The sequence below is a fragment of the Trichoderma aggressivum genome, assembly GCF_033847375.1.
Source record: "Trichoderma aggressivum f. europaeum strain CBS 100526 chromosome Unknown scaffold_005, whole genome shotgun sequence".
NCBI lineage: Eukaryota > Fungi > Ascomycota > Sordariomycetes > Hypocreales > Hypocreaceae > Trichoderma > Trichoderma aggressivum.
Window position 1 is genome coordinate 655064 of NW_026946371.1, and position 18535 is coordinate 673598.

General features: G+C 52.4%; 8 protein-coding genes across 8 annotated transcripts; 6 read left to right on the forward strand and 2 right to left on the reverse strand.

Moving 5' to 3' along the window:
- Window positions 1-919: 919 nt before the first annotated feature.
- Window positions 920-2477, reverse strand: Triagg1_2114 (uncharacterized protein; the record flags this gene model as incomplete). The annotated part of the gene is made up of 3 exons (XM_062896260.1): window positions 920-1255; window positions 1389-2101; window positions 2156-2477. 3 exons carry the CDS (start codon window positions 2475-2477, stop codon window positions 920-922), a joined length of 1371 nt encoding a protein of 456 aa, XP_062758970.1.
- A 224-nt stretch (window positions 2478-2701) lies between these two features.
- Triagg1_2115 (uncharacterized protein) lies at window positions 2702-3672 on the forward strand (the record flags this gene model as incomplete). Its single annotated transcript, XM_062896261.1, has 3 exons — window positions 2702-2833; window positions 3040-3181; window positions 3236-3672. 3 exons carry the CDS (start codon window positions 2702-2704, stop codon window positions 3670-3672), a joined length of 711 nt encoding a protein of 236 aa, XP_062758971.1.
- Window positions 3673-4842: 1170 nt separating this feature from the next.
- Triagg1_2116 (uncharacterized protein) lies at window positions 4843-6717 on the forward strand (the record flags this gene model as incomplete). The annotated part of the gene is made up of 2 exons (XM_062896262.1): window positions 4843-4928; window positions 4989-6717. The coding sequence occupies 2 exons, from the start codon at window positions 4843-4845 to the stop codon at window positions 6715-6717; spliced, it is 1815 nt and encodes a 604-aa protein (XP_062758972.1).
- Window positions 6718-7058: 341 nt separating this feature from the next.
- Window positions 7059-8079, reverse strand: Triagg1_2117 (uncharacterized protein; the record flags this gene model as incomplete). Its single annotated transcript, XM_062896263.1, has 2 exons — window positions 7059-7987; window positions 8049-8079. 2 exons carry the CDS (start codon window positions 8077-8079, stop codon window positions 7059-7061), a joined length of 960 nt encoding a protein of 319 aa, XP_062758973.1.
- Window positions 8080-9661: 1582 nt separating this feature from the next.
- Window positions 9662-12963, forward strand: Triagg1_2118 (uncharacterized protein; the record flags this gene model as incomplete). Its single annotated transcript, XM_062896264.1, has 7 exons — window positions 9662-9863; window positions 9921-10045; window positions 10112-10600; window positions 10658-10928; window positions 10986-11069; window positions 11126-12843; window positions 12904-12963. The coding sequence occupies 7 exons, from the start codon at window positions 9662-9664 to the stop codon at window positions 12961-12963; spliced, it is 2949 nt and encodes a 982-aa protein (XP_062758974.1).
- A 644-nt stretch (window positions 12964-13607) lies between these two features.
- Triagg1_2119 (uncharacterized protein) lies at window positions 13608-14144 on the forward strand (the record flags this gene model as incomplete). Its single annotated transcript, XM_062896265.1, has 1 exon — window positions 13608-14144. The coding sequence occupies one exon, from the start codon at window positions 13608-13610 to the stop codon at window positions 14142-14144; it is 537 nt and encodes a 178-aa protein (XP_062758975.1).
- A 610-nt stretch (window positions 14145-14754) lies between these two features.
- Triagg1_2120 (uncharacterized protein) lies at window positions 14755-15018 on the forward strand (the record flags this gene model as incomplete). Its single annotated transcript, XM_062896267.1, has 1 exon — window positions 14755-15018. The coding sequence occupies one exon, from the start codon at window positions 14755-14757 to the stop codon at window positions 15016-15018; it is 264 nt and encodes an 87-aa protein (XP_062758976.1).
- Window positions 15019-15946: 928 nt separating this feature from the next.
- On the forward strand, window positions 15947-18017 carry Triagg1_2121 (uncharacterized protein; the record flags this gene model as incomplete). Its single annotated transcript, XM_062896268.1, has 4 exons — window positions 15947-16537; window positions 16600-17741; window positions 17806-17928; window positions 18002-18017. 4 exons carry the CDS (start codon window positions 15947-15949, stop codon window positions 18015-18017), a joined length of 1872 nt encoding a protein of 623 aa, XP_062758977.1.
- Window positions 18018-18535: the final 518 nt, after the last annotated feature.

Sequence of the window (18535 nt, forward strand, 5' to 3'; positions counted from 1 at the left end):
CGTGACTGGCCTGACGAGGCCTTTTGCGCATCTGTGATCGGACGAGCAGCAATGCGGAGCAAATACCACTTGTAATCATTGCCGAGCATCCAGGAATCTGGCTGACGGTACGCAATGGCTATGCTTCAACTGCCCGGCCCGGCAAGGATTCTCGATTGTGCCAGGCGATGGCCGCCTTGTGCGAATGTAATCGAGCCTCTGAGGTCCTCGTGCGAATCTAAGCACACATTTCCCCCGAGAATGCATCTGCAAATGGAATCGTCTTCGGAGTCCGAACTGAAAGAATGACCAACAAGAATGGCTGAATCCTGAGAGAACAATTGGTCATGGAGTTTTAATCCTCCGAACTCACACTCACACATGCCCAAACTCTGGCACCAACCGAGATAGCGCAACCGACAACTCATCTCTTGCATATGTCCCGTCTCCTTCTGCATCTCTCTGCATCTCTCCGCAGACACAAGGTATTGCCACTGGTATGCGATTCACCCAACAAAAAAAAAAATGACCTTCGGCCATGTGGGCCCCCTGACCTCCGCCGCGATTCCGCTCCCGTCTTTGGGTTCCATTTGTTTTTGTTTTTCTTGACCTACGGAGTAGACTTGCTGGATTACACAGGCGGGTTCGCCAAAGCGCACTCCGCGACTCCGGGCCAGAGAAATCGGACTGGGCTGTGAGACATTCCGTCATGGGGTACAGGTCATCACTGTAATCGTACATCTTGCTTATCTCGCCCTTGTTCCTGTGCAACGCTGACCTGAGCTAGGAGGAAACAAGAAATGCGGCCCTTGAAGCTCCAGGGAAGCTAAAGTCTCCATCCTTCCGCGGTCAGCTAGTGTCCAGGGCCGGCGTCTCCGGGGGCTTAAGCCGCGCTCTGAATGGTCGGTTTGGTTCGGGATTGCTGCTTTCGAATAAGATTTCATTCGCGTGGGTGTCCAAAACCGCCGTCGCATGCGTGCAAGGAATGTTCCATCGAGTGGTCTAGTCTCTGTAAAGTGGAAGCGGCAATCACGTACTGTAGGACCATGAACTTGCAGATGCTGCCCTGTCCGATGCTCGTGCCGCACACGTGGAGGGGCATCTTCTTCATCCCGAGTCCTGCCTGCATCTCTCTCTCTCTGATGCGACTCATCCTCGTAACAGGCCCATACAGATACACAAGGTCCGGGTTGCGCCCAGCTGCCGTGTTGTTATCTTGCCTGGCATCGCCCTTGTCATCACTGTCGCCGTGGAGAGCTGCTGCCTGTACTCGTATCTGGTTCCGCCAGATAGCCCTGTAGCCTCCACAGTAAGAGATGCAGCCTCATCACGCTCATACTCGGCCATTGCTTCAGCACGAATATCTCTCCATCCCGAAACAACTGAGCCGAATCTCTTAGCCGCTGTACCTCTCGCTCGCCGAGTAGCCAATGTAGATTATGCACAACCATCTTCCTTCCGTATTGAGCTTCCCCGATATCCAGTGTTGCGTACTGATCCGCCGCATCTTTCTTCTCAGGCAGCCAGAGAACGCAGCCCCGCAATCCGACGCATCTGACATCTTTCCAATTGGCACAGGGTTCGATGAACCTGTGTTTGGGTTCGTGTAACCGATTGCCACGAGTAGCTAGCGCATCTGTTGCCTGTTGACGCATCATCTGCAGGAGCACATCGCCCATATCTTCCCTCCAGACTGCTGTCTTACTGTCCGGGGCGAGGGCCATGCCGCTTCGGGCCGCCAGCAGCATTGCGAGGTATTTCTTGTTTGGCCCACCAACCATGTCAACCAGCAGCTTGCGGTTCAGCATGTAGGTCGTTATGGGTGCTCTTCGCGGCCGCCGGGCGTGCTCCTCCGAGGCTTCTGCGTTGACGTTTGGACCTGCAACAGGGGTTGAGATGGGCTCCGCTGCCGAGGCCTCTACATCGTGTCCGCCGCTGATATTGGCTTGTGCTTCGTCTAATCGCTTGGCGGGCTGGACATGCTCGAAAGATAACGGGCCGGGAGCCCACCAGGGCGTGCCAGTCGTCGGGTGCTTTATAAGCTCAAAGTCCTGTAGGAAGTAGCGTGGCAAGCTCGTGGCGCTGCTTGGGCATCTTCGTATTGGTGTAGCGAGAGCCTGTGCTACTTTCCATTAGCTTCTTCCTCCTCTCATCACGGGGAACAAGCTCGCCATACCAAATGGATTGTTTGCCAGCTTCCGTCGAAACCTGCCTAGTGGCGGACCCGGCGCAGCCTTTGCAGTCCTTCTCCTGGCCTGCATCCATGCTGGATCAAATATCGGCGAGATGGGAAGATCTCCAGCCGCCGTCGAGATGATCTTGGCCTCGGGGTCGACCTTTAATGACTCGCCGTCCGTATCGCGCCCAAGGCCAGCTTCGACTTTCCGTAGCAGGGCCTCTCTCGTCAGGGAAGCTTTGTCGTAGGAGTGCCATCGTTGAGCCTGGAGAGGCCCCAGTGTCCCAAAGCTACTTGGGCGGAGCACCGTGCATCGTTTCATCGCCCGTCGACTGAATTCCAAAGAATCATGTCGTTTGTGTGTAGTGCAGCTTGGGCATGCGATTTATTTTCGAGTGACGCGCGATAACGATAAGCTGGGCTGAGATAAGATACCTAATGTGGGGACCAAGCTACCTATAGCATCATGACATACTTCGGACCCTTAGAGCTGATCCCTTCACCATTCATCAGCTTCTCTCTGTCGCGCGTCAATCCACTTCCGAAATGTTACGATCAAGACTGCTTCCAAGCCTGCGGGCGCTCCCCATTCGCCATGCAAGGTCGTTTGGCTTCTCCAGCTCCGCCAGCACCTCCCCGTCAATGAACATCCCTATGCCGTATATCGAAGAGACTTCAGTAAGCGGCGGCATCAGCGCTGTTGCCGTGAACATGGGCTAAAAGGGAACAGGCAACCGGCAGAAAAACATGTACGCTCACTTCTGGACCACTGGTTAGGTGATCAATGTACTTACACTTTCGAGGGGACATCTTTTCAAAGCTCCTACAGGTAAGCCTATGCCGGCAACCACGAGTATGGTGTCTACAGCTTCTGACCAACCCAGCAACGAATAATATGTTTAAACGGCGAAATCGACGACTACATGTCAGCTTCCATAGTTGCCCAGCTTCTTTGGTTGGAATCAGACGCCCCCGAGAAGCCCATTACGATGTATATCAACTCTCCGGGCGGCTCCGTCACATCAGGTGCGCTCCCACCCTTGTCCGCGACACGACTGCAATGACTCACAGCAGTATTAGGCATGGCGATATACGATACGATGACTTATATCAAATCCCCCGTCGCGACTGTATGCATCGGAGGTGCCGCGTCCATGGCAGCTATCCTACTGGCTGGTGGCGCGGCAGGCAAACGCTGCGCCCTTCCACATAGCTCCATCATGATTCATCAGCCATTGGGCGGCACTCGAGGGCAGGCATCGGACATTTTGATCTACGCGAACCAGATACAAAAGATACGAGAGCAGTCTAACCAGATTATGCGATACCACTTGAACAAGGCAAAGGGATTTGACAAGTATAGCCTGGAAGAGATTAACGATCTCATGGAGAGAGACAAATACCTAAGTGTGACGGAAGCACTGGAGCTGGGCGTCATTGACGAGGTATTCACGACGAGAAAAGACAAGGATACCCAGCCAAAGAAGGAAGAGGAAGAGGAGGAAAGAAAGTACTAATCACATAGGATGGCTCCGAGAGAAATGGAGATTCCGATAGGCGTCCCGGCACGCATTGTAAGATTAGGAGGTAGCAATGGACAATCATGCATTGGCGCACCAAATCATGACAGAAATGGAGCCCATCTCTTCGGTAGGCTGCTCATCAAGTCTAAGCCAATTTTTATTGAAAATAGTGAGACTCTGCTGCAGCAGTACAAGTACATGCTCTTTTCTCAAGATATCCTGTGCTGGCCGATATCGGCTCATCGCAAGGTGAGCATCTCCACCGGCAGCTTTGGCTCAAGTGGGACAGCTTCAGGTGTCCGAGGAACTTGCATCTCTTGGATTTGAAACCTAGTTTCTTAAAATACAATATTATTCAATTGCTAGATACTACTACTAAAAGATACCGTGTAATTCAGTTTCGCATCTGCCACGTAAAGCATCGATTAAGCCAACAGGACTTGACCAAGTGATGTCGATTCTCATCAATCTCATGTCAGATAAGCTACAGCCCTGCAAGAAATCTGGACATGTTGCCTCTAGCAGGGGCTCTAGTCGCTATAAAGCCCGCTGCAGCCAATCAGGCGCCTCCAATTAGCTGCTGTCTCGCAGCTTCAGCGGCAGTGCGGGGCAACAATTTTTCCCAATTGCCATCCATGGATCCATGAATGGATGGATCAAATCTCTCTTCTTAGTGGGAGCCTTGGAAGCTTCTCTGCAGCGGGATCACAGGGAAGATCACAGGGACAAACCCCCATTGAGAGAATCACGTCAGCCATTGCGGCCCGACTATCTGCGACATCAACTGCTGAAGAGTCATCGGGCAGCACCTGCACTTGCTTCGACTTCTCACGGCATTGAAGCTTGAGGATTGAAGATTGGCGCCAAGTTGCGGGATTGATTTATTGACAGGTACGTCAGTGTGGGCTTAGGCCAGCTGCCCAAGGCATCTGCGGTCCAAGATATTTTCTTCTTCTTCTTCTTCTATCTACAGCGTTGATTCGGAGAGACATCGTCCATTGCTCCTCGATACTTTACCAGAGCCATCTTGGTGCAATTGCTTCTTTTTTTTTCTCTTCTCTCTTGGTCGCCTCTGTGCGGAATGCAACGTGGCTCAGCCGTCTAGCAGAGATCTAATTCTTGCTCCGATAATAGGACCCAGCCTTCCACCAGCCCATCGACAAGATGCTCTCACGATCGCTGCTCAAGACCCCGTCAAGGGCGTTCAACGCTCTGTCAAGAGCCGGCACTCTCTCCACAAGAAATCAGGCGTAAGTAAAGACATGAAACAGAGTCAATGCGAATCAAAGCTGACAATCACCCCTTCGCAGTCGCCTGCTGTCAACTTCATCAGCCCGATATGCCGACGAAAAGCTCAACAAGGTCTCCGCAAACATCACGCAGCCCAAGTCCCAAGGTGCTTCCCAGGCTATGCTTTACGCCACCGGCCTCACAGACGCCGACTTGAACAAGGCGCAGGTCGGCATCTCCTCCGTCTGGTACGAGGGAAACCCTTGCAACATGCACCTGATGGATCTGTCTGGGCTCGTCAGAGAGTCTGTGGCCAAGGCCGGTCTCATTCCCTACAGATTCAACACCATTGGTGTCAGTGATGGTATCTCCATGGGCACCACTGGTATGCGATACTCGCTGCAGAGCAGAGAAATCATTGCCGACAGTATCGAAACTGTCATGAACGGACAGTGGTACGATGCCAACGTCAGCTTGCCTGGCTGTGACAAAAACATGCCCGGTGTCGTGATTGCTATGGGCCGTGTCAACCGGCCTAGCATCATGGTCTACGGTGGCACCATCCAGCCCGGATGCACAAAGGCTGGCGAATCCATTGACATTGTCTCGGCATTTCAGGCATACGGCCAGTACATCTCCGGAGAAATCACCGAGGATCAGCGATACGACATTATCCGTCACGCGTGTCCCGGAAGCGGTGCCTGCGGTGGCATGTACACTGCCAACACCATGGCGACGGCCATCGAGACCATGGGCCTGACCCTACCCGGCAGCAGCAGCAGCCCTGCCGAGGACCCGAGGAAGAAGGCCGAATGCGAGAGCGTCGGTGCTGCCATCCGGAACCTTTTGAAGGAGGACATCCGCCCTCGCGACATCCTCACCCGACAGGCCTTTGAGAACGCCATGATTGTCACCACCATTCTTGGTGGAAGCACCAACGCAGTGCTTCACTTGATTGCCATTGCCGACTCCGTCGGAATCAAGCTGACAATTGACGACTTCCAGGCTGTCTCTGACCGCATCCCCTTCCTCGCCGACCTGAAGCCGTCTGGCAAGTACGTCATGGCTGATATGCACAAGATTGGTGGCACCCCCGGCCTGCTCAAATATCTCCTCAAGGAGGGCCTCATTGACGGCTCTGGCGTTACTGTGACCGGAAAGACCATGAAGGAGAACGTCGAGAGTGCTCCCGATTTCCCTGCCGACCAGGACATCATTCGACCTTTCAGCAACCCCATCAAGCCCACCGGCCACATCCAGATTATGCGCGGTTCCCTGGCTCCTGGTGGCTGTGTTGGCAAGATCACTGGCAAGGAGGGTCTGCGATTCGTCGGCAAGGCTCGTTGCTACGATGCCGAGTCTGATTTCATTGCCAGCCTGGAGGCTGGTGAGATCAAGAAGGGCGAAAAGACCGTCGTTATTATCCGCTACGATGGGCCCAAGGGCGGCCCCGGTATGCCTGAGATGCTGAAGCCTTCCTCGGCCATCATGGGTGCTGGACTGGGCAAGGACGTTGCCCTGTTGACTGATGGCCGTTTCTCTGGTGGCTCTCACGGCTTCATCATCGGACACATTGTTCCCGAGGCCATGGAGGGTGGCCCCATTGCCCTCGTCAAGGATGGCGACGAGATCACCATTGATGCCGACAAGCGAATCATTGACCTGGAGATTTCAGAGGCGGAGATGGAGAGGCGAAGGAAGGAGTGGAAGCCTCCCGTGCCCAGATACACCAAGGGAACGCTGTCCAAGTACGCCAAGCTGGTTAGCGATGCCAGCTCTGGCTGTGTCACTGATGGCCCGGTTGCTTGAATTGGGCGACCGAGCAAAAGAGGATGAAGGAAGAAGAAAAAAGGAGGAGTGTGTTTAGTGTGATGCTTGGCTATTTTTGTATATGCATGAGGAGTTTTGCTTGAATATCCGGATGGATTGGCTTGATAGGGCTGACTATAGTTCCATTTACATATTTGAACATGTCAAGATGAGATATCCCAGTGAATGGTGACACGCATGTACTTGAAGAATAATTGATGGGCGTAATATCTTGGCAAACGAAAACCTCAGTTCTTGCTATGCTGCATCCTGCTACAATGTACAAGACCTCAAATAACCTAGAAACACCAACCAGACAGATCAGAGCCCTAAATCAATGCCTATTTTCCAGTCCACGCCCGAACAAATGCAGCCTTGTCCTTCATCGTCAAGCCCACTCTCTTGACTCTACTCAGCCTCGCCAGCGCCTCGCCTATCCAATCCAGCAGCTTCTGTTCTTCGCTGTTGATTGCAGCGCCTGCTCCACCTCTATAAGCTAAATCGCTAGGAATGGTTTCGCCAGACTTTGCGGCCGCCTTGTTCGTTTGCCCCTCGGCGATGCGCACACGGATGCATGTCGTTGGTCGAGAAAGCAGTGTCCACAGGAAACGAAGCCATTGTCCGGGGATGGGCGTCGTGATTCCGGACGGGGTGTAACGAATGCTGACGGGGAAGATGTGCACGTCCGGGGGGGTTTGAAGAATGCTGGGGCTGAAGGGCAAGATGGCCTTGCCGTTGGTGGTGCCGCATTCGGGGAAGACGGCGATGACGCGATTCGGATACTGCTTGACCAGGTCTTTCAGGTCCACCAGCTGGGCACTTGGTGCGGGCTGCGTGGTGACTGGCGCAAGCGCCTTCGTCACGGCTTGCAGCAATCCTATCCTCCTGACCTTGCGCTCGCCCGGATATGAGATGGTAAAGACGGGGTCGAATATCGCCGCCAGATAGATGGCATCAACAGGGCTGGTGAAGTTGGCGGCTATGATTGATCCTGGGTGAGGGACTCTTTCGCGGGGCTGCTCGGACAAGGTGCCGCGCTTGACGCCGTCGAGCTGGAGGTCAATCCACCAGATGCCCGGGATGGCCATGAGGCCCCATAGTGCTATTTTGCGGGCGAAGACGGGGAGCGGCAGCGGGTGGAAGACGATGAAGTAGCCGAGGGCGTAGGTGAGGAATATGGGGAGGCGGACGAGGAAGAGCAGGACGTGGGTGAGCGTCGAGATGGCAGAGCTGGGGGATGAGACGGGGAGGAAGGGCGCGATGCCGGTTGCTTTTTTTTTTGGCGTATAAGTCAGTTTTCTTGTAGAGAATGAGGGAAAGAGGTGGTTCACCTCTATCGCGAAACTGGCTGTATTTCTCCATCTTGAAGCACAGCCGAGTACCTAGACTGTTGCTTCTTTTCCAACCTGAAAGCGGCTCTGTGTTACTATCGAAGATTGAGTAGACGACGTGGCGCTACCGAGACATTGAAGACAGCCAAGCCGAAGAGGATGGAGCTCTTCTCTCCCCTCTTCGCTTAACAGAGATTAAAAGAAACCGTGAAAATGGTCGACGGGGGGGGGAAGCAGAGGAGAAGAGAGGGTGGAGTATCTACTTTAGCTGTAGAGATGCGGTTTTGCGTGGGACAATGGGAGGAAGCTCTGGGAATACTAAAGGTCCCCATAACTTGGGGATGGACATTTGGAAAGTTTGGAGGTGGGATTACATCAGCAGCGCTGCTTTTAGAGCTTCTTCGTGGTGGGGTTGTTTGGGGTGTACCACAGCATGTCGTGGGAAGGGAAGAGATGCATATGTACGTGTGGAATAAGCTCATGGAATGATTTGTTTTCAAGATGACATATATAGAAATGAATCTTTGACAAATGAATACGACTTCTTTGGTGTTGTGATTGACGGAGGCGCGCATGCGGTAACAATGAATTCAGCACAAAGAAGTGGTCTCAGGATGGAAACTACTAATCCATCGCCACAAAGGACACACTCTTTATCTAATGATGTATCATTATGATCAATAACAATCTACATTTGCTACAATTGAATACTCGCGACAACTATGCAATATAGGCATTATAAATCGAACAAAGTGTTATCAACTGGCATGTGAAAGTCGCGTGTCTCTGCAAAGCGGCAAGGACACTAAGCCTCTTATGGACGCTCTCAGCTTCTCGTCGAGCCCGGTACATGGTACCTACAACTCTGCGCTCGGCGAGATAGGTAGAGACGTCATTGCAGTTGCAGATGACATGTGAAATCAGATCAGCGGATATAAGACGGATTGCGAGCTGTCATTCGGGGTAAAGGAGGAACCATATAGGGCCAGTCGACTGCTGCCTCACCTTGGACTGCTGAAAATGACGGATACATACAATGGTGTAAGTAGGTAGTAGAGGCAGTACATCAGTGGCAGGCATTACAGTGTGTCTTTCAACAACCCCTTGGGTTCCAGCCCTAGGATGCGATCATTGCCTCCTACAGCCGCGACTAACGTGAACTACTGTCGCATTCTTCCGCTTTAGCACCGTGGTTGAATTGCACCAGCTTACTGTAGAACAATGTAAAAATGAATGCGCCCCAAGTCGCCCAAAAGTCAAGCCACAGCACATCAGCCACTGTTGCCTGGCCGACGCAACTGCAGCAGTAAATAACCTGGCCCGTGCTCTTTGACTCTTGCTCCACACCGATAACACAAATCAAGCATCAAGCCATTCCGTTCAAATAATCTTGCGTCAACAACCGAGCCAGGGGACGAAAACTGCACTTGTACTGCTCCTATCCTCCATCATCGTTTGAATATCTTCACCCCGCCCTGCAGCGAAATCTAATCGCCGGAGCGCGTGCTCCATCGTTCCACGCGATCCCCGACCTTCGGTTTCTTTGTTGATATTTTTTCCCTTATTGTTACAATGGACGCTACCGAGAACCAGGTTCGCTCTCTCACACAAACATGGATCGCCAGTGTATAGCAGAGAGGCAAAGGCTGACTGCAATGCTCCCACAGGCTACGCGGCCCTCCAAAATCAGTCGCTTGCCGGCCCCGACAGCGCACGCCGGGGGACTGACCGAGTGGAGCGAGTCACAGCAGAATGCTCGAAGTCAATCGTCCATCCCCGCGCCGAGGGGCCTCAAGCGCGAGATTCCGCCGTCCGGTACGAAAGAAGCGATGCAGACGGGACAGATTCTTTGGATATGCTAACGTTTGCCAGCACCCCAATCCGAGGCCAAGCGCAGACCCCTCGCTGAGCGTGCTCTCGACTATCCATCAAAGACTCCCACAAGTGCGCTGCCACGATCCACCGTCAAAGGCCAATCTCTGGCCAACATCTCACAAGTAGGGTTTCCCTTGAGGGTCGAAAGTAAATGCCCCGGTGGCCCGATGACTGACATTTCATGATAGCTCAAACTACCACGACCGGCATCTACAATCCCTTCAGCAAGCAACAGCTTCGCAAGGAGCTTCGGTCCGGGTCGAAATGGCGCCGCAGAAAAATCATTAGTTCCCAGACCAAACACACCAGCCAACCATGCGAGATCTAAAAGCCAAGTAGCGCGGCCACGGACAGCACAGGGGTTTCGAGAGGAGGAAGACAAAGATGCGACGGATAGTAAGGGTATGATACTCACCCAGCAACTCACGACCATGTCTTTCAGCACGCTTTCACACCACAAAATCAGAAATACAAAGTCCTCTTCATCCTTGTCCTCTTCCAGAGATAGCTCTCTGAACACGAGGTTCAACGGTCTTTGTCTCGACGATAATGCTTCCCTTCACAACACAAGTCAAGTGACAGCCTCGCCTCCAGACACTACACTTGCTTTAAGTAACGTCACTGTCCACCGCCCCGGCAATGAGAAGAGAAGCAGCAAGCAGCCACCGTCCGCGTTGGTAGCTGTGCAGGGAACCTAGGGAGGTCCCTCTACGACACCAACTAAGCCGGTCAAGCGGCCAGCGGAGAAAGCTCAAGGATGCAACACTCATTTCAAACCCACTTCTCCCACCAAATCCCCCATCAAGTCACCCATGCGCTATAAGAGTTTCTTAACTAAGGATTCTAACCTCACTGGATTTGTAGCCTTTGATGCCGAGGAACATGTCCGCATGACGGAGTTACACTTTCAAGAACTAAAGAAGACCGTAGCGGACGCCATGGTACATACGACACAACAGGAGAAGACATACATGGCCAATGCCCTTGAATTGGTCAATAAGAAAGGTGAGAACAGAACCAGGTTCAACCAGATTGCAGTAGAGCTAACATTGTTTACCCCAGCCTCGGAGTTGGAGAGCTACAAGGCAACATTAGAGAGCGACAAGTCGAAATTAGAGAGCACGGCCGAGTTCCTAACGAAACGAGGTAAGGACAATGTGGGCTCTCATTGAGTTGCTCGCAACTAACATGTATTCCTGTAGTCTCGGAGTTGGAGAGCGACAAGTCAAGATTGGAAGACAAGACGGAAGCCCTGAAATCAGATCTCGACGCCTCTAAAGAAGAAGGTCGGAAATTCCAGCACGATATCGAGAAGCTTGAATGGGAACACTCTCGACAAATCGATGATCTTGCCAGAAAGCATAAAGCCGAAATAGACGATCTCGCGCGGCAACACCATACAGCAATAGATGATCTGAGCCGAGAGCTCGAACGACTAAAAACGCAAGAAGCAAACGAGCATCAGCAGCAGATTGACGCATTGAATCGACGGCATCAGCAAGAACTACGCGATGAGCAGCAGAAACGGGAACAAGAGCTCCAGAGTTTACGGAGCAAAATGGGAAATGAGCAACAGGAAGCGGAGATTGTTCTGCAGAAAAAAGATCGAGAGGTGCGAGATATGCGCTCCGAGGCAGAAGGTGTACGATCAGATCTCCAGCGCGAGAAGGCACTTACAGGCAGTTTGCAAACGAGCATCTCCGAGCTTTCGGCCTCCAACACGACATTGGAAGCGAAAATCAACTCTCTCCGGTCCCAGGTCGAGTTTCTCGAATCCGACACCAAGGCACAATCCGACGCGTTCGCCGCCATGGAAGACAGGCTCCAGGATGCTCTGAAATATGCCGAGGAAGCGCGACAGAAGCTCATGAAGGAAGAAACTGAGCGCCGCGTGCTCTTTAACAAGTACCAGGAGCTCAAGGGCAACATTCGCGTCATGTGCCGAGTTCGACCGCCCCTTGGACACAGCGAAGGTCTGGTCGCGCAGCTCTCCTATCCCGACGACAAGACTTCCGCCGAGATCCTGGTTGCCGGGCCTGAAGAAAAGTCCAGTCTCGGAGTTGTTCAGAGGAAGAGTTATCCGTTCGAGTTTGATCGAGTGTTTACGCCTGAGATACAAAACAATGAGATCTTTGACGAGATTTCCCAGCTGGTACAAAGCGCTCTCGACGGCTACAACGTGTGTATCTTCTGCTACGGCCAAACGGGATCAGGAAAGACGTATACCATGTCATCTCCCGATGGTATGATTCCAAGAGCTACACACATGATATACGACACAGTAACCAAGCTCAAGGAGAAGTCGTGGGACTATACCTTGGAGGGTTCCTTTGTTGAGGTTTACAATGAAGAACTAAACGACTTGCTAACACCCAATGAACGCACTGCGGAGGGACGACTGACGAGGAAACTGGAGATTCGACACGACGAAATCCGGAAGCAGACGACCATCATGGGCTGCAAGTCTGTTCGACTAAACTCGGCCGATACCGTAGAGTTGATGCTGGAAGAGGCACAGAAGAATCGGTCGGTGGCAGCCACAAAGGCCAACGAGCGATCCTCCCGGTCTCACAGCATCTTCATCCTGAAGCTCATTGGTGAAAACTCGGCAACGGGCGAACGATGCGAGGGCACTCTCAACTTGGTCGACCTGGCCGGATCAGAACGCCTCAAGCATTCGCAAGTCGAAGGCGACAGGATGAAGGAGACGCAGAACATCAACAAGAGCCTGAGTTGCCTGGGAGACGTGATTGAAGCGCTGGGAAGAGGGTCAGGCCACATTCCGTATCGAAACTCCAAGCTCACACACCTGCTGCAATACAGCCTGGGCGGAAACAGCAAAACACTCATGTTCGTCATGGTGTCGCCATTGGAGACTCATCTGAAGGAGACTCTGACCAGCCTGAGATTTGCTACAAAGGTGAGAAACAAAATGCGTGACGACAACAAACGTAGACCGATTTGGCTAACTGCGTAATAGGTACACAATACGCACATTGGCACAGCGAAAGCAACCAAGAAGATGAGGGGAGATTTATGAGAGTGGAGAGTCGCTCAGGTGAGGGAAATGGGTTTCATACAGCGAGGGAGGGTTCTGGTGTTTTGGCCTTGACTTGTGGGAGTTTTGCATCTATTCCATGGTTTGGTGGGCGTGATTTCAACGGCTTGTGACGGCTTGTGACGAACTGATATCCTCCGGAAAGAGTAGATATGTATTAAGGGCATTGGAGTTTTACGGAAAAAGATGGCTGATGAAAATGTGCGTCACTTTATATAAGCTCTTGGACGCTCAAATGTCGGAATTGAATATGAGGCCCCTCGAGAGGCGTCGGTTGTCCTCCTCAGCATGCCACATCGCCAGATCCATGTCGAGATTGATAGGTGACAACTGTCGCGTTAGAGGGGGGCAGCCTCTATGATGCAATCCTGCGCTGTCATTGGAGAAGGGTGGAAGCTTGACGTGACCATTGCGTTGTGGATGTGAGAAAGTCGACGTTGTGATGTCATTCGAGCGCGGTGGGTGGAATTGATATTTAAGGTTGTGCAAGTTCGAAGATGGGCCGTTGAGAGGGTTGATTCTACAGCTTGAAGCATACATACCACAGAGAGTATTGATTACCTGAAAAATGCCTACTCTTCGAGAACGCAAGAATCCCGGCGCGGGAACCAAGGTGCGTCTCATTCATGACAGCAGCCGTCAATCGGCATGTCAGTGTTGACAAATGGAACAAGGTCAACCCGGGCAAAGATGCGCCAGTCCATCGTGAAGCAGCCGGACTCGTTGCGCCGGAGTCGCTCGCCGCGGAATCGGTGCAGCACGGCGGCGAGTTCGCGCAGAACCGCAATGTTCAGCAAGAGGGCGTTGCAGGTTCCGAGCTGAAAACCCAGTCCGGTCGCGAAGGCGGCGTTGGTGTTGGTGGTGGTAAGTCCGTGGGTGTGGCGCCGGGCTACGTGGCAGATCTATACATCAAGGATACAAAGGGCCCTCATGGGAAGAACATCAAGGAAGGCGTTGATGATGGAGGCAGGGTTGGAGAGAAGAATGACGGGCTGGCGAGGGCGTTGAGGTCGGAGCCGGGGAGCGAGGACGATCCGAGCAGGTTGGCGGAAGCGCAGATGTTTCAAAAGGGGAGTTTGGGAGCGAGGGGGGCTGGGCCGAGACAGGCTCATTTGGAGGGGGAGAGTATTTATGACAAGTTGGATAGCGAGACTTCTTTGTGAGACGTGCCTGTATATGCAGTATCAAATTGCAATCTTGGTATAAGGAGAGAGTACCCGTCCAATTACGTGATGCATCTTGCTGCGCCTTTATGACTTGCGTATGTTGTCACCGCCCCTAATTCAACTGCAAGCATACAGAATAGATTTGTCTCTGTACAAATGATAATATGGAGCCTTGCCGACGGACAGCTTCTGTTTTTTAACTTGCTGCCTGCTCCGCGGGTTTCGTGTTAGTTCCCGCCACTTCTGACATGGCACAACAGAAGGCCAAAGGTTGAAACGGGCGGGCCTAGGCACCAGCATTTCAACGCTTTGCCGAGCCTTCCATATACAAAAGCGTGCTTTGTCTTGTTCCGGATGGGATTTTACTTGGTGGTAGTGGGAAATAAAATACGCCTTGTCTGCTCCGAGCATCGCTGTTTCATGCAGCGCTTATGGTGGTGATGATGAACATTTTGTAAGAAGGTGAATGGGGGATGCACATGAAGGGGGAAATGGGCTGATGTGTGTAATGACCAGATGGCTTCGTCATTTATTCGATCGATTTCACTCAGGAATATTCACCTTTCGACCTGAAGACCGGTCTAATCGCGTCAAGACATCACGAGACATGCCCGTTATACCCGAGGACAAGTCGTCGCTTCAACCACCACCACGACAATCAGACGTTGGTTCAGGGAAACAGAGCAAACAGGAAGAGGCTCAAAGAGATGCGCCCAGAAATACAAATGTGCCGTCTAAGCGGGAGATTGAAGCTGAAGAGATGGAGCATCAGCGGTATGGAGAGGCGCAACCGCAGCTTGTGCCTATGGACGTGATTGAGACAATGATGTCGGCGCAGGGGCGGAAGAAGGAGAGTCTCAACGACGGATGAGATGAGATGAGATGAGATGTCACAGGGAAGATTTTTGCATTCCGGCGACACCGAGATTGAATTATGGAAGGAAAAAAGCGACAGTTGATATAATGGAGGACGTGTTTGGGAAGAATTGATACCAAGAATTACCTGTTTAATGTTGATAATGTTGATAATGTTGCCATTACCGGATTCGGCAGACTGTAGGGTAGGTCAAGAGAAGAGAGGCGAGGAAAACTCAGATGCGGTGAGGACCCACTAAGGCGAGGGTGACGTCAAGCTGCTTCAAGGTTTTTTTTCTAGCATGTGCCGGGGCGAAACCGTATAATTTGGCAGCGGATTGACTGTGGAAGAGACGTTGGATTTGGCTTGGGAAATGGAGGAGAAAATACCTAAAATGGTGTGAATGACGTTGGATGCTCCAGATATCGCAGCGTGACAAGCAATTGGCATCAGATGTCACTCTCACTCAGGTACAGACAGACAGACGGACAGACAGACAGACAGACAGACAGACTCACCGTAATCTTATCGCTTTCCAGCTGACATGATATGTGCATGTACTCCGTAGTTTATGCCTTAGCTTGATGCCTGACTGTGGCTCCCCCCCCTTATCTGTTGACCAAAATTTTGATACCGTGCCCCACCATTCGAAAAAGAAAAAAGAAGAAAAAAAATTCACCCCGCCCATTCGAAGAATTCCAAGGCCAGTCGGATTATTCCAGCCCGTAATCCATCACTCGGATTTTCTTCTTCTTCTCTTGCATTCTTCGAAAAGTTGGTATTCGGCTGTCGTTGAATAGTACGCCTGGGAAAAAATTGGGACTTGCTTTGTTTCTTTTTTTTCTCATTTCCTTCTTTTTTCTTTTCCCATCACGACCAATACTTCACCCCCACCATCTCTCTTCTGTTTTCCTCTCATCAACAAAATCTCTAGACCGTCACGATGCCGCCCTCGAGTTCCAAGGAAAAGAGACTCGCCAAGAAGGCCGAGAAGGCTGCCGCTTCGGGCAAGAAGGGAGCCAAGGGCAAGACTGAGCCCGAGCTCGACGTCCATGGAAACCCCATCCAGGACTCCGATGGCCCCGCCACCACTGATGACAAGCTGGACGAGGTGAAGCGTCTGGCCGAGCAGATGGACCAGCACGGCATTTCCGACCGAGTCACCACCGGCGTGCTGTCGTCCACCCAGCAGAGCAAGGACGTCAAGATCACCAGCACCTCTCTCGTGTTCCACGGCCGAGTCCTCATCACCGATTCCACCCTCGAGCTGTCCTTTGCTCGCCGATATGGTCTCCTCGGTGAGAACGGCTGCGGAAAGTCCACGCTGCTCAAGGCCATCGCTGCTCGCGAGTACCCCATCCCCAACCACATCGACATCTACCTGCTCAACGAGGGTGCTCCTCCCAGCGAGCTTGGTGCCCTGGAATGGGTCGTCAAGGAGGCTGAGAACGAAATGGAGCGTCTCGACAAGCTGGCCGAGAAGCTGCTCGAGGACGAGGGCCCTGAGAGCCCTGTGCTGATTGATCTCTACGACGTATGTTGCCCGACGTCCCCAACCAAAATGCCGTCGAATCGAGTACTGACATTTGCTGGCAGCACATGGACAAGATGGACCCCTCCACATTCGCCACCCGTGCCTCCCTGATTCTGACCGGTCTGGGTTTCAACAAGAAGACCATCCACAAGAAGACCAAGGACATGTCTGGTGGTTGGAGAATGCGTGTTGCCTTGGCCAAGGCTCTCTTCGTCAAGCCTTCGCTGCTTCTTCTCGACGACCCCACTGCTCACTTGGATCTCGAGGCCTGTGTGTGGCTGGAAGAGTACCTCAAGAAGTGGGACCGAACGCTGGTCCTGGTCTCTCACTCGATGGATTTCCTCAACGGCGTGTGCACCAACATGATTGACATGCGCGAAAAGGCCCTGCAGTACTATGGTGGTGACTACGACTCCTACGCCAAGACTCGCGAGGAGAACGAGACGAACCAGATGAAGGCCTACACCAAGCAGCAGGAAGAAATTGCCCACATCAAAAAGTTCATTGCCAGTGCCGGTACCTACGCCAACTTGGTCCGACAGGCCAAGTCCCGCCAGAAGATTCTGGACAAGATGGAGGCCGATGGCTTCATTCAGCCCGTCGTTGCCGACAGGGTCTTCACCTTCCGTTTCGCCGATGTCGAGAAGCTGCCCCCTCCCGTCCTGTCCTTTGACAACGTCACCTTTTCCTACTCTGGCAACCCCGAGGACGACCTGTACCGCCACATTGACCTCGGTTTCGACATGGACTCCCGAACTGCCCTGGTCGGCCCCAACGGTGTTGGCAAGTCAACGCTGTTGCGTCTGATGACTGGCAAGCTCTCCCCCACTGGCGGAGCCGTCACCCGTCACACCCACTTGAAGCTTGGCCTGTACTCCCAGCACAGTGCTGAGCAGCTCGACCTGACCAAGTCTGCCCTGGACTTTGTCCGTGACAAGTACAAGGAGAAGTCCCAGGACTACCAGTACTGGCGTCAGCAGCTCGGCCGCTACGGTCTCACCGGCGACTCCCAGACCGCCCTGATGGGTACGCTGTCCGAGGGTCAGAAGAGCCGTATCGTCTTTGCCCTGCTAGCCATTGACGGCCCCAACATGCTACTTCTCGACGAGCCTACCAACGGTCTTGATATCCCCACCATTGACAGTCTGGCTGATGCCATCAACGCCTTTAGCGGCGGTGTGATTGTCGTGTCCCACGACTTTAGGTACGCTTTTTATTCTCCCACCATCAATCATTTCAGCTGATACTTACAAATTTCTTCTCTACAGATTGCTGGACAAGATTGCCAAGCAGATCCTGGTGTGCGAGAACCAAACCATCCGAGCATGGGACGGCAGCATTGGCGAGTACAAGAACTACCTTCGCAAGAAGATGATCACGGCCGGTGCCGTGTAAGCGGAGCGAATGCATGAGACGCAAAAATTTAAAAAGTGCATATTGAAATGGCAATTGAAATTCTTATAGAACGGATGATGAATGACAGGGAATTGGACGGCGGCTACATGGGATAGGATGTCCACACGCGGCAAAAAAAAGGCCAGCCATCAGGGAAGATGGCGCGTTTAAAGAGAAAAAGCAAAAGCCGCGCAGAGAGTGCGCATGAGCACGGCCGCGATACCCTAGAGATGCGGGATGCATGCATTCATGATCGATGTTTTTTTGTTTTCAATTTTAACGGGATAGACTTGGTAGTATCATTTGAGATGGATTTCTTCTTGGGGTTAGTTACTACTAGGTTTGAATGATATGGGAGGGGCATTAGACAGAATGAAATGAAGCCAGGATCTTGTCAACGCTTGATGGGTTTGGATATGAGTGTCTTATTCGCAACAATATGTGTAGGTAGTTGGTGAAATCACTGATTCGATCGGCGAGTGACTCATGACGGCGAGGGAATAATAATCCATAAGATTATGTGAAAATACTAGTTTTTTTGGCGGAGTAAACGCCCTTTAAGTGACACGGGGGGGGAGCCGTTCTGTCGAGGTCCTTTGGTGG